This window comes from Acanthaster planci, linkage group LG05 (genome assembly GCF_054643075.1).
Source record: "Acanthaster planci isolate LZ-2023a linkage group LG05, COTS_SCS, whole genome shotgun sequence".
Lineage (NCBI taxonomy): Eukaryota > Metazoa > Echinodermata > Asteroidea > Valvatida > Acanthasteridae > Acanthaster > Acanthaster planci.
The window spans coordinates 2,101,295-2,115,426 of NC_141781.1; the positions used below are offsets into that span (position 1 = coordinate 2,101,295).

The 14,132-nt window shown below is 40.8% G+C and overlaps 1 protein-coding gene across 2 annotated transcripts in view; it reads left to right on the top strand.

Moving 5' to 3' along the window:
* The window catches only part of LOC110990235 (semaphorin-5B-like), a 28,525-nt gene that overhangs the window by 11,297 nt on the left and 3,096 nt on the right, over positions 1-14,132 (top strand). The window contains exons 5-15 of one of the 2 annotated variants that reach the window (XM_087137205.1): positions 863-970; positions 1,624-1,723; positions 2,374-2,529; positions 3,427-3,560; positions 3,675-3,792; positions 5,519-5,570; positions 9,066-9,216; positions 10,867-11,080; positions 11,856-11,947; positions 12,301-12,482; positions 13,329-13,378. In XM_087137205.1, coding sequence (XP_086993331.1) covers positions 863-970; positions 1,624-1,723; positions 2,374-2,529; positions 3,427-3,560; positions 3,675-3,792; positions 5,519-5,570; positions 9,066-9,216; positions 10,867-11,080; positions 11,856-11,947; positions 12,301-12,482; positions 13,329-13,378 — 1,357 coding nt within the window. The remainder of the gene's footprint in view (positions 1-862; positions 971-1,623; positions 1,724-2,373; positions 2,530-3,426; positions 3,561-3,674; positions 3,793-5,518; positions 5,571-9,065; positions 9,217-10,866; positions 11,081-11,855; positions 11,948-12,300; positions 12,483-13,328; positions 13,379-14,132) is intronic. The other variant, XM_087137204.1, reaches the window with a different exon arrangement.

A 14,132-nucleotide genomic window follows, 5' to 3' on the forward strand; every position in this document is an offset into this window, starting at 1 on the left:
GTCAGGCCTCAGGGTACACCCTTTCTAAAATATGCTGCTCCTATACATTCTGAGAAAACTGTACCACAAAATTGGGGAATTTTGCCTCATGAAAACTTCGTTTCTACTTGAAATCGATAAATGAAGAAGATTTATTCGTCAAAATGAATAGATTTGAACACCGCGTCGGTGCGTCGTCTCGGCATAACCACGGCTGCACTGTACCTGCTGCAATTTTTTTCGAGAAGGTCGAGAGCTCCTGCGGGGGTAATAACAATCCGTAACGCGCATGGAACCAAGGTCATAGGACTATATGTGTTTGCACTGGGGCTGCTCACGGTTGCACATCCCTGGGTAAATGGTCCGTGATTTTACGAAAACGAGCATCTTATGGTTTCAGTTAGATTTAGGATTCGGGTATTTTTATACTCAGGGTTTTCTAATTAGGATTTTTATGTTTTAGAGCTTTTAACCACCAGCGAGATCCTTTATTTTAAATCAGCAGATGCTGCTGGGTATGTGTGCTGCTCAACTGCCCCTTGAAAAAAAACAGAGAAATAAGAGAAGAGAAAAGAACAAAGACAAAAGAAGGGAAACAAAAACGAAAAGATGAAACCAGGAAAAAACAAAACAGTTTACTTGAAAGTACCTTGCGGAATCGAGCCCTGTCACTGTTTATAGTGGTTTGTAATTTTGATATGGATGAATGCGTTATTCCCCTGTGTAAGAGCTTTCATTCTTTTCCTTGCAACAGCCATAATCACGTGCCTTATTTTGGAGCCCCTAATTGTTTACTAAATCCCTTTAACACAGCCTGCTTGGCGTATACAAATGACACAGATTATAACAATGTTGTCGGTCATTCTGTTGTTAACTTCAACAGTGTAGTAATTACATCCGTGTGATCCAACCTCTTCCTGTACTGAACAATACCTTGCTGGAGTGTGGAACCGATAACAGAAATCCTTACTGCCAACAAAGGAATCAAGATGTGAGATTTGGTTTATATTCCAGTAACAGATCAATTTCACTGAATATCAATGAATTCAATCGAGATATTATAAATCATCAGACAATAGGCTTAAAGGGACGGCTTCGAAAAAGAACACCAGCGGTAACAACCACAGGTACGCGAATTATAAATGCAAACTTTATGCAAAGCCACTTTTGCATACTAACAAATCTTATTAATGACTTTCAAAGTGCAGGTTTAGCAGGCAACGGGAGGTGGGTTTATACACGACCAGTGTACGACACAAAGAGCCAAGAGTTTGCTGAAACGAGACGATTTCATTACGAAGCCGCTTAAGTCGTTCAGCTCCAGTTATGCTGTCATTTGTTGTTATTAAGCTGCGTCTTAAAAACTGGCTGAGCTTTCAAAATTAAGCTCTCGTTATTAGTAATTGTGATTTTGAATCGTGCGTGTCGGAGGAGATGTGAACATTTCCGTATCCATTTTGAGTAGAAAACATATGCTTGTCATTTTTCCGTTGCACGTTGCTGAGATCGTCTTTCCTGTTTAATCTCAATTATCACATTGTATTGTGAATGACATTTTATGGACGGCTTCTCAATTTGACTATGCTTTCGCAGCAGGCAACGAAACCAGCACATTTATTAAACATTGAGATTATTTTCTTTCAGCTGTCCAAAATTGATGGGTCGGTGGTTTCGTTTAACTCCGGTGAAAGTATTGTGCCCTTTGTCCACACTCAGAATTCAACAGGCTGGCTCCTTACTAACAGTAAGAAAACTGCGCACGAATGTAGTATTTATTTTTCTGCACTATTCTAAGGGTCATATTTCTCAATAAAAGAGCAACACTCCTTCCATCCAGTACAACCAATCCCTACCCATCTCGCATCCAACTAGACCTGACTAAATAGAAGCAGGGAAAGTATGAACTGTGCATGTGGAAATATATTTATTTTGTGAGAGTAGACTGAAAGTTTGCTTTTGAAGTTAGACAAATCATAGCGGTCACATTACGCTTTTTGTTAATTGGTTTTACATGGTGCAGTTCAAGAAAATATTTGCATTAAAACCAACGCAGGAATGGGTCACAGAGCCCATTTTTGTTTAAGGGAGAAAAAATCAGTAGGAGGAGAAATAGAGCAGAGGAACCTAGTAAAATTGTAATTTGTGTGTAAATGTCCAGCAGGTGTGTCAGAAAAATTGTGTCAGAAAATATTGAGTTCCAATATACATATAACAATAATTGGGTTAGTCCAAAATTAACGCTTGTGTTTTATTGATGTAAGCTACCCCCAGGGCACTTTGGAGGGGGCAGAACAGTCCAAAGAACCTTTCACTCATCCTGCAAGAAAACTGTTAAGTGTCAAAACGCAGGTCTGATCAGCTCAGAATACTTTGTTATGATCTACTTACTTACAGGTAGTGATATATTTGTTGGAACCTATTTGATGGAAAAAGCCGGTGATCCAGCAAGACCAGCCATCTCCAAGTCAGTGCTGCAATCGGACTCCTCTCAGAATGTGATGAGTATAAGTGTGACTTTAATGAGTAAAGACGACGTCAACGTATTAAATGGTAGGTGTAGTTCCGTTAGCCTGATAATAAAAGACATGTTTTGAACTTCTTTACCTTGCTGTAATCAAACAATAATCTGACATCTCTCTCTGGTTACTCTACTGTTAGTTCACTTTGACAAAAAGAAAAAAAAACAAGCTGTGATTTTTTATACTGAAGTCTGTTGTTGCTATGATGCGTTTGCAAATTTTGCATTCTCAATTGTGAACTCAGGACTTTGCTTACAGAAACTTTTTGTACCGAAACCTTGTTCGTTGTCAAAAACTAAAACAAAATACCCGGATAAGTCCAAAATTTGGGCAAATTCTGCTGTGGAAAATAGCCGCAATACTAAGAATTCAACCTAAAATTAGAATATGCTTGCTCATGTGCCATTTCGCCTTAAGCATAAAGTATCATAGTTATCAACGTTTCAAACTAAAGGAATGCAGCGCCAAACTAATTTAGTGACTTCACCTACTGACTTGAAGGGGGTCATGAAGCTATTTGGCTTGTTCGAAAAGTTTGTGCCCCCTCGAAAACGACACACCCATAGATTGTCTCCCCAAAAAAGCAAATGGGAAATGAATATAGGTGGCTCGAGAACTCGGAAAAGTTGCATTTCTTCACACACGCCTGGGGTTAGAGTTGATTTTAGCTTTGCAAAGTTAGCAACATACCTCAGAAACTCATTAATTAAAATTTCACGGATGAACTCAATTTTACCACCACCACATTTTGTTTTTGATAAGCCCTTTACTGGGGCCGTTTTTACCAACATACGCGAACAGTTCACCACGTTCAGTACGTTTAGTTCTAACATACCGCCATGGTTAGCAAGGAGGTGGCTTTGAAGGGCCATTTTGAAATTATCCAGCTGTTGAGATTGGCATTTGTGATCATATTTTTCGTAAACAGCTAAGGAACCAAGTCAACAGTTTGTTGGAGACCCGATCAGCTACAATGGACGCGTCTACTTCTTTTATCGCGAGGTTGCTTCCGAGTTTGTCGAAGGGAAAACCGTGTATTCAAGAGTTGCAGTCGTATGCCAGGTAGGATCGGCAGTGATAGTTATTATTTGACTGGTCCCTTCTTTCGTCCTCTTTCCTTTCATCTCTCATCCTTTCAAATTCATAAGAGAATATTATTATTTCCTCTCTAAACAGAATGATACAGGGGGGCAAAAATTCATGGCCTTTGGACTCAAAGACATGGTAACCTTTGTCAAGGCGCGGCTGGAATGCTCAACGGGTACAACGTTTCCATACTTCTACAACGAAATACGTAAGTCTCATGAGGTTTTTCCAACCAGTAAGTTTAAAAACAATCAAACGCAATGCTCGTATTCCTGAGGCAGCTATATTGACAGTTTCCTTGACATCTTTTACACATGCATGATTTTAATGCCAAATAAATATATGTCCAATGTGTACATCATTTTTGCGGATCCAAAAGAGAAAATGGGGCCATGGTTCGTATTTTAAAATTAGTTGTGTTTTCCAGTACTTAAAAAATAGTAATGACATTTTTGACACTACACGCCTTTCCCTAAGCAAAGGAGTGATGTCATCCGAAACACTAAACTTCGACGTTGCATTGACTTGTGGGGACAAAAGAAGTGATGGAGGTGTTTGTATTTAATACAGTCAATTTCCATTTCTTTGGCATTTAATTTTTGTGTAATTCATAGTACAAGAAGCCAGCCAGCAACCTTTTCTCAGAATGTTTTCAAACAGCAAATTTAGGGTTCATAATTTTTACACGAAAACATGCAAACTGAATAGTGCCTCCCCGGACTTACATCACATCAACAGCGGCCTCTCTAGTTTGGATGATCTTGGACAATTGTTAATGTTCAGACAAGTACACCTTTCAGGACAGTTAACTCCAAAAGGATTTCAAGCAGTTTTCATACATTGAAGAATACGAAGATGCACAAAATGTGAGTCTAAGAAACATTTATTCCACCGTTAAAGGGAATGTAATTAATGTGGAAAGCTGCCCACATTTTAATAGTCGTGAGTGACGCACGCCCTCAGCCCTTTGCCTTTATGTTTAGCTCGTTTTGCTGAGCCTGCTGTGCCCCCCAGGCCCTGTGCGCTCTTCTTCTATGACTGACGCTATAATGAAGGGAAGCTGTGACCTTGTCAGAAGAGATCCCAGCCGCAGGCTTCGTCTGTTCTGAGGATTCAGGCCTGCAGTCGTCCAACAAACCATTGACCGGGACTTATAACCCATGGTGTTAGGGGTTTTTCTTTTGACTCATCAGCTAGTTGTGGAAATAATAATTTACTCCAACTTTCACTCATTGCCGCTGGGAAGGGCTTATGGCTTTGCGCTGTGTCATTCGCTTTATTATGCACGACCTGTGACCGCGAGATTAGCACTTCCTGTTGGCAAGCGTTATTTAATATTTGTTTGGTTCGGGCAAAGTCTCCGCTATAATATACCTCGGAACAATCAATGTGTAATAATTTATCTTATCACTAAGTATCACTGATCACGTGTCTTTTGGCGACATATTTCAAATCATTGGTTATCTGGGTCACTTTTGATGGACGAAAAAAGTGTATTGAGAATGTTTTCAGCAATGAGGAAGAAAAAAAAATAGCGCATTGATAACCGGCGCTGGTGTCGGGCATTGAGAGAGCTCGTGCACCTGGCAGAAATTTACCCACAATGCACTGCACGTCGTCAGCTGTGACCCCGTGTGACGTCTTTCCTTCACTAAGATCTGTGCAGGACCAACAGCTCTTCCCACCACCTTTTCGGGCACTGGTCAGTGAGCAAAACTCCAACTGTCATCTGATTGTGTCGTTCAATCCATCCCTTACCGGGAGAACCTGAGTCTCCACCCTGCGGAGACTCAGGTTCCGCCCCCAGTCATCGCTCAAGCGCTACCACTACAAGAAAATTACACCTACATTTTCCAGGCCGTTTGAATTAAGTAAGCATCTTTAACAACATCGTTAATGATAACAGTATTGTTTTGTTATTTGTTTGTCCGCAGGAGACATTTACCACTTCAACGGCATAGTATTTGCAGTTTTTGCTACACAGCTGTAAGTGATTTGTAATTATTATTATTATTATTGTTTATATTGACTTATGTGTGGAGGCCACTGGCCAAATTGTACATGATTTACAATAAAATATTTTAAATTGAGTAAAATATGTGATGCTTACCTAAAACATTTATACTCATAAGTTGAACAACTAAATTTACACTAGAACTAAAAACAAAACGTATGTAGAAACAAAAATAGCAACAATTAATTTGAATTAATAAGGTTAACGTAATATGGGATTGTGCTATACTTGGAACAAGAAACTCAAGCAGGACTAGAGGAGATAGTATTTGTATTCCTGGGGTTCCTACCATCCGAAGCGGATCTGGATGGTGGAAATAAAGATTTACAACGATCATTCTTCGGGAGATCCTTGGCAAAACTGAGGCAGTCCAACTCTCACCTAGAGTAAAAGGGGTCGAGATTTAACTGTTTAAGGACAAAGTCATATGAGAGATAGTTTTTGCTAATATTACCCTGCAAGCTCCTTTCCAAATATTTCAATACTCCTGCATGGATTTGCAGTCGGTCCTTAGTGCCATACATAGGTATACTCCAATACCGGTCTTACGTAACCACTATAAATAGCTCCTAACTCCTCATTACTTAATCCAAACCGCTTCAGTGATCTGAGCGTTAACAAATTTCTACTTGATTTCGTTAAAAGATTTTCCAAGTAGGTGTTTCACATATCATTTTGAACTTATAAGCAAAGGACTTTGAACAAGTAACTTTTTTAGCAAATTGATACAACCGGCGAGGGTTAGAATGCTTCAAATTTCTAACACGATTTGCATGGTAAGATGTCTCGGGAGCTATAATTTCCCTTTAAAACCGAATTGTAAGCTTACGCCAAAGAGGAGATTTCGTCAAGAAATGCTGGCGTTCACTAATAAGCTGTTAAAGATTACGAGGTGTTGGTTTGTTTAAAGGGGAAAACGAATCCAATGACGGGCGCGAGCAAATTATAAAAGGCATTGGCTTTAGCCTGTGTACCCTTACACCTTAATTAAGACCTCATTCCAATCCTGGCCATGCACCCAAGACCCGAACGCACGAACACAGGAGTCAGGTAACGCACATGAATAACGCACCTACCTTAAACAATCACTTTGACCTATTGGTGAAGAAGGAAGGAACTTCAATCCAAATGCACTTCGGTTCATCTAGCACGTTGATGTCATCGATGACGCGTGTTGATGTGCGACCTCACATAGACTGCCACACCACCCCCGCGCCTTTGCTCTCAGCGTTTTGAAAACATTAATTAAACCCGGCAAAAGAAACAAAGTCATCATTCGGTGAAACCCTCGACATCAACTTGAAGTTCATTGTCGGTTCCACCTCCTCTAATTTATTCATCTGGGATTGGGCACTGGTTAAAAAGATTGGTCATGGTAAAACTTTTTTTGTTGAGAGCTCTAACCAACGTTTTAACACGTGTAAACAACTCCAAGAATCATAATTTACCCTCACAACGGTTGTCAGAGATACGAACAGGAATATTCGACATTGGATACGTCTAGCTAGTTTTGTATTGACCCTTATTTTATGCCAAATCCGTCAATCACTGACGGCCATTTTACCATTACCGCGAAATGCAATGATCTTCCTTCTAATCCTACACCTCTCTCCATACTGAACAACCTAGTTTAGTCACCTTTAAGGTCGGGACTTCCCCTTGGCTGGTAAACATTACGCCTCAGCCAGCCTTTAGCCCAGTCACATAGGATTGTGTTTAAGTATCTCAGCCACGTGGTAATATGGGAGTGTTTACACAGATAGTGCCTAGGCAAGCCAGGGCCTGTCTTATATCAATGTTCGGTCTCTCTGACGTGTCTCTGAGCTGTCTAGACAGCTGTCTGAGTAGTTTCATTGTGTTGGGGGGGTGTCAAAGTTTTTGATGACTATGGCGCCCCCCCCCCAAGGTGCACTTGAAAAAAATCTCCGAATACATACATAAGCATTCTTGAAATTCTTTTAGTTGATAAATTTTTGTACAGCAACATTCCTTCCACGTACACACCCATCAACAAGTAAGTCATATGTAACTGCTGTTGACAGTTTACGTTCAACAGGCCCACCTACCCGACGGGAAATAACCGAACATCAACGGTACCATCCGAACATGTAAAATATAGACAGGGCGACTTCGGAATATTTCGGCTATTTCTGGAAAACTGGAGGAATTCCTGCAGTCCTGGTCACGTGACCCGTTATGCCCAGCAAGAACCCCCCCTGCTTTGAGTTGGTCATTGTCTCGCAGGAATCTGGGGAATTCCTTTCAGACATCTTGGGGGGGATGTGTTAAGTAACAATAGTCTGGAATGTGTATAGGGGTTGGACATGTGAGGGGAGATACCCCTCGGTCTCATTTCTTCCTGGGTATATGGCTGCTTTTCGTTAGTACAGCACATACATTGTCGATTAAATTCAAGGCCTTTGGTAGACCAAACCAAGAACGTAATTTTTCTTTTTCCTGAACCGCATGATTGTTTGAGAACGTTGACGTTTGCGTTCGGGGGGGGGGGGACACAGCAAAGAGGTGAACCCGGCCAGTAAACAACCATTGGAGGGCAAAACCGGATAGCAGAACTAAAAGAAATTATCTTTAAAGACAAACTAAGGGGAAAAGGACGAAGACACTACCAAGCAAAACACAAAGAAAAATATCTTGTAAGGATAAACCGAACGACTAGGCTAATTCAGGAAAGGCAATAATTGACAGTTAATCTTTGTTCAAAACTTACGGCTACCTCTAAAGGAAAGGAAAAGGTGAAAAGGTATAATCATTTTTTGCAATATTACTCACAGCATATAAAAAGAAAATAACTCATACTGCCAACTCTGAGCCTTATTGATCCACCCCTTCGACATTTTCTCCGGTATCGTCGCAACACATTTTTGCAGTTAGGTTATTCTGACACCCAATGTGTGAAAGTCAGACGTACCGTCCTCTTGTAGCGTCAGTTCCCCGAGGGGGGTCAGCCGGTAATCCTTTTCCACTGCGTGCTCAATGCACCTAGGCTTCCAATACTTAAATTTCAAATGAAAGTAACATCATATGATCAAAACCATATATTAACCACTTGTGAAGTTGGACCTTTTTATTGATAATATGTGTCGTTACGTGCTTGTCCGCTTTAAAAACCAAGTGTGGGACTTGGAGGCGGAACCTGCCCTGCCCTGCAGTGAGATGGTCCATTTGTCCCCCAAATGCGCATACTGAAAAAAAATTGTCGTTTGTGAATTAATGGGTTTCTGAAAGCCGGACAACTAACATTCAAGACCGAGTGCTCTGCCTTCCTTCAGCAGAAATATGCACCGGTAGGGAATAAACCTTGATGAAACTAAACCATTATTTAAAAGACAGGAAAGTAACCTTCTCATCAGTTCTCGCTCCGCTCTACTCTAAACATTTCTGGTCTTTTGATTGTAATTTATGTGTGCCTTTTCTTTTTCAAAAATTGTTTCGGGTCAAAATCATAGGTCTGAAGTGGCAAGTTCCGCAGTGTGTGCCTACCGTTTGGATGAAATCGAGGCTCTGTTTCTCAGTACGAGTAAATTCAGGGCACAGTTTAGTGATGGCGAACTCTGGAGGGAAGTGGACACAGATCCTGTGACTCCAAGACCAGTTCAGGTTGATCTCAGATAAGAGTATTATTCACAATCACTGTGGCCAAAGACCTGCAACTCCTTATCAAATAACGGCAGCAAAAGGCGTCCCTTCGAGGGGGGGGGGGGAGTTGCAGCCTTCATTACCAGCAAACTAAATAAAACTATCATCAACATTGAATCTATGGAATAGTGTCAATTCTGAATTTTTGGGTTTTTTCCAAGCAAATCGGTGATTTACGTCTTTTTTCCTCCCAGGTTCCTTCCTGGAGCCTTTTCATTTGCCTTTCCCATGTCTCCTTGTCTTCCCTGCAACTCCCATGCATGCTGTAAACCGAGGGTTAAAGTTCACTCCATGCATGCTGTAAACCGAGGGTTAAAGTTCACTACCATGCATGCTGTAAACCGAGGGTTAAAGTTCACTCCATGCATGCTGTAAACCGAGGGTTAAAGTTCACTACCATGCATGCTGTAAAACGAGGGTTAAAGTTCACTCCATGCATGCTGTAAACCGAGGGTTAAAGTTCACTCCTTTTAAAGTTCACTGTATTACTTCACGTATTTAACCCTCAAAGACCCGGAGGGGGATGGCAGAATCCGCCCCCTGTTGATTTTTGCTGATGCATCTCCGGGATTAATTTCTGCGTGCTAATACTAATGACTATTTTCTCCAATGCGTTAGCTTTAGTTTGACCCAATATTTATGAAAATTAGACGTGGCGTTCTCTCTCAGGGAAGAATTTTAGGAGGCAGGGTGAGGTATATGACCATTGATTTTGTACACACATCATACAAAGGGCGGAGTGAATAATTAATGAGTCATAATTATGCAAAAACGTGATTCATTTACATATAATTTCACACAGATGATTAGTATGTATGCCTCGATGACATTTTTAAATTTAATTGAAATAGATCATCGTATGGCCGAGATCTGGGGGGGGGGAGTTCCCCCCGGCTGTGACAAGGCCCCGAAAAATGGCTCTTTGAGGGTTAAACGGTATCCATTTTAAGAGAAAAAATATTTCGACACATTTCATCCCTTCAACGAAGTTAGATTTTGTTTGTTGCTACGTGTATTTTGTGAAACTTGAAATTACTTTTAGCTGAAACGTTAAAACACATAGAGTATTATCATTTAAAAGAAAATGCACTGAGTTATCATATTAAAAGGGGTACTGTTTATTTCATAATGACTGATTGAAACTTTTAGTAGACATATACATTTAACCTTTAAAAACCTCTTCCCGCCGGGGGGGGGGGCGGTTTTGGGAATCGTGTGTATATACGCAGAGCTGGGGTGCCGGGTTTCGGACCAAAGAGCTGGTCTGTGTAACAAAAGACTGTACTTGGAACAAAGGACCTGCTGCTGGGAATTGCCATCATTTATCAACTTCCATTTTTTCGAAGGTGATCCAGCACTGTTTCGAAACAGTATACCCTTGTTTTGGGAATTGCGGGCCCCACTGATGAGCGACACAGCGCCGCCGGTAGCTAATTCAGCTGCGTATGAAAAGACACTACTGGCATTCACCGGAACAAAGGGAATTATGCAATGCCTCACAATTCTGGGGTCTTTTTTTGTGACCCATCAAAAAGAATTATGTAATTGTTGGTATCATATTGCATGTTTCAAATTTCTGTGGTATTTGTTTCACGTTGACATTGTATTCAGTGCCCAAATACTACCAGTTATACCGATGCCCAGTACTCAGCCATACTTGCTAGGGCGCAGCTTATGTTTGATACAGCTGCCAACAAGCTTCACTATGAGAGCCCAGGTGGCGCTAGAAGCAACCCTCTGCTCATGATAGATGGAGAACGTTTCACACAGATCGTTGTGGATGAAAACGTCTTTAACGACATAGATGTCATGTTCATCGGTACAGGTTAGTGCATGCAATTATGGACAATCACCCGATGCTGGATAATACTCAGACACACAAAATGAACAAAAAATATTTTTCGTGTTTGTAATTAGTATTACCCCCGTTGGGGTGTCAGTCGATAGTACTTTAATCAATATAGTTGACTCTCGAAAAGGGGCAAACTATTCTAAAGTTATAGCTAAACTTGACATGACACAAAAACTCAAATGTAGTAAAGAATCAATAAAACAAGAACTGAACTTCAAACATACCTGTAAACAAAGGGCAGAAAAGGACACTTGCTGGTTGTAGTGCTCCAGCAATGGTCTGCCTCGAGTGACCAGCGCCATTAACCAGGCAAACATCCTGCCCATCGGGTTCTACCATAAGCTCACAGGGGTGGGGCCACTAAGTAACTGCAGGGCCGTCCATTTAAATTGTGGGTGTGCCCAATTTCTCCCTCCTCTGCAAACTGACCATATTGATTAAACTCTCCGAATTGACATAAGTGTTTCGTTTGTCAACATCATTCGAATTACTTGGTATAATTTTGTATTTTGCAAATTAATAATGACATGCCAAGCTTTATGATGAGACCTATGGCAGCAGACACGCAAACCTCATGAGTTTTGGTTACAAGTTTGGTAACTTTCTGTGCAATTCCTTTTACGGACTTCCTTTTTTTTGCTAATACAACTCTTTCTTTGATTCCCTAATTGATTAATGGCGGGATGGCCCGTTCACAAATAATGAAGTGCATTCTGGATTTGTGAATTTTGTTGTTGATTTTATACAGAAAATGGGACTGTACTGAAAACGTACCTGAACACTGACCGATCAGAGGCCAAAGTCGTGGAGGAGATTAGTTTGGATACAAATAATACAAAAGTAAGTAACGCGAGTAACTTTCAAAATGAATCTCTTGATAGAGGGATAGTAATCCCAAATCACAACATCCTAAAAGGAATTTAAAAATCCTTAAAAAACAAGCAAAACTGCTTAGGTGAAGCTTAAAACAACATATAAATCCCACAAAACCCAATAATAAAAATAGCAACAACAAAAAACAGCTCCTAAATGGATAAAAAAAAATTGATTTGAGATATGTCCTGAAAACCCCAAAGTGTTGAGAAAATAAATGCTCTATATGAAACGTTCCCTACCTGTTGTCCACCCATCCGAGGCCCCCATTTTCGGCCAAGTGGTACATAATCATTTCTGCACGATGCATTCGCTTACAGGCGCCTGTGTTGACCATGCTGAAGAGCGAAGCCGACCAAGCAATCTTTGTTGGCACTGACCTAGGAGTTTTCAAGGTACCGTTCGAGCATTGCAGCGACTTCAACTCTCGCAATGAATGTTTGGCCATTGTGGACCCTTACTGCAGTTGGGATGGTAGTTCCTGCGTAAGCTCTGGTGGAGGGTAAGTGAAACCTTCCGTTTGAATCAGTGTTAAAATCGATCTAATTTAGACTGGGTAGTTTCATGAAACCTTCTTTCTTTAGTGTGTTCTTGCTTTTCGTCTTTTTAACATAACTGACCTTATATACAAGTCGGCCATATTGAATAAGGGCGATCCACAATAACGCACCTCCAAGAGTTTGCAACGGCTTGGCCAATTACAATGCGCGAAATATGTCGACCCAATGCGCGTTTGGAAAGGGTCGACAGATTTCACACAGTGTGAATGACCAACGCGTTACATACCCTTGGAGGCGCTCTATTGTGAATCGCCTGTATTGAAACAAAGTCAACTTTTTATTTAGGGGGACTTCTTAACAAAAATGAAAGTAGTGAAATTTATGTCATCCGCGCTGATGAACAATACAAAATTGAGATTTACTATATCTAGATGTTCTAGGCAACATTAAATTGACCAAAAAAAAAAAAAAAGAAAAGAAAAAAGAAAGTGAGGTACCAGACTCTCAAACTCTGGCACCCCTCCTTGTAGCAGGTACCAGACTCTCAAACTCTGGCACCCCTCCTTGTAGCAGGTACCAGACTCTCAAACTCTGGCACCCCTCCTTGTAGCAGGTTCTACCGAGTAAGATAGATTCAGGGAATCTCCAATGAGGGTGCAAATGAAGAGTTTATATTCATGTTGGATTCATTTGTTTTCTTAGATCACTGACAAGTTTGGGTATGCAACATGACCAGAATGACATCCAGCCTCCTCGGCATTGGATTCCATTCATGTCACTGCCCAGACCTAACTATTTATGCTTCATTTGATAACTGATTTTATGTCTTGACAATTGCACATTGCTAGGGAACAGTATCTACAGAATGGAACTCTATACACGATATTTACCGATCCTGGTGAGTGTAATTTTAATCCTTACTGTACTGCTTCGCTCCCTTTGTGCCGGTTAGCCCCGCCCCTTTTGCACCCATATCTGCGTGCCCATTAAGTGGTGAAGAGTTTGGGCAAACAGTGGAAGGTAATGTTTAATATAAAAATCCAGGAATGACATGGAAAATTATGTAAAACCAGCAGGTTAGGCTATGGGACAGGCTGGATTGGCTGGCGGTATTATACGTGACAACCCCCCGAAAGAAAATATAACTTAAGAGTAGCATCTTGGTAAATCTCTGCTTTCCAAACTGCGGACTGTACTGAGATCTAACGATGCCTTAGGGAGTGAACGCGGCTATTTTTGTGTTTTGTCTTTTGGAAGGTTACCATGTATACAGTTTCTCTTGCAGGTGCTCTCACTGAATTCAAATCTTAGATCATCACACGAGAGTTTGGAATCCTTCATTTTTTTTAATTTCTGTATAGCTTTACGGTGTTGAAACCTTTGCTCATTTCGGAAGGTATTGGTTAATTGTGCATGCTCAGAGAATAATGAGTTTCAGTGGAAGGAACCACAGCTGAACTTGCTTAATTTGATACCAAAAACAACAATTTCGGACGTAGTGTTTAGAGGGAGAAATAAATGATATTTTTGGAATGATTGTTGTTATTTGCGCGAATGCGTCACCCTTTATAACCAGGAAACTCGGCACATTGTTTGAGCAATACAGTATGCACCTGAAAGCATTAGTGAATTTGTTATGGGGGATCCCTGCC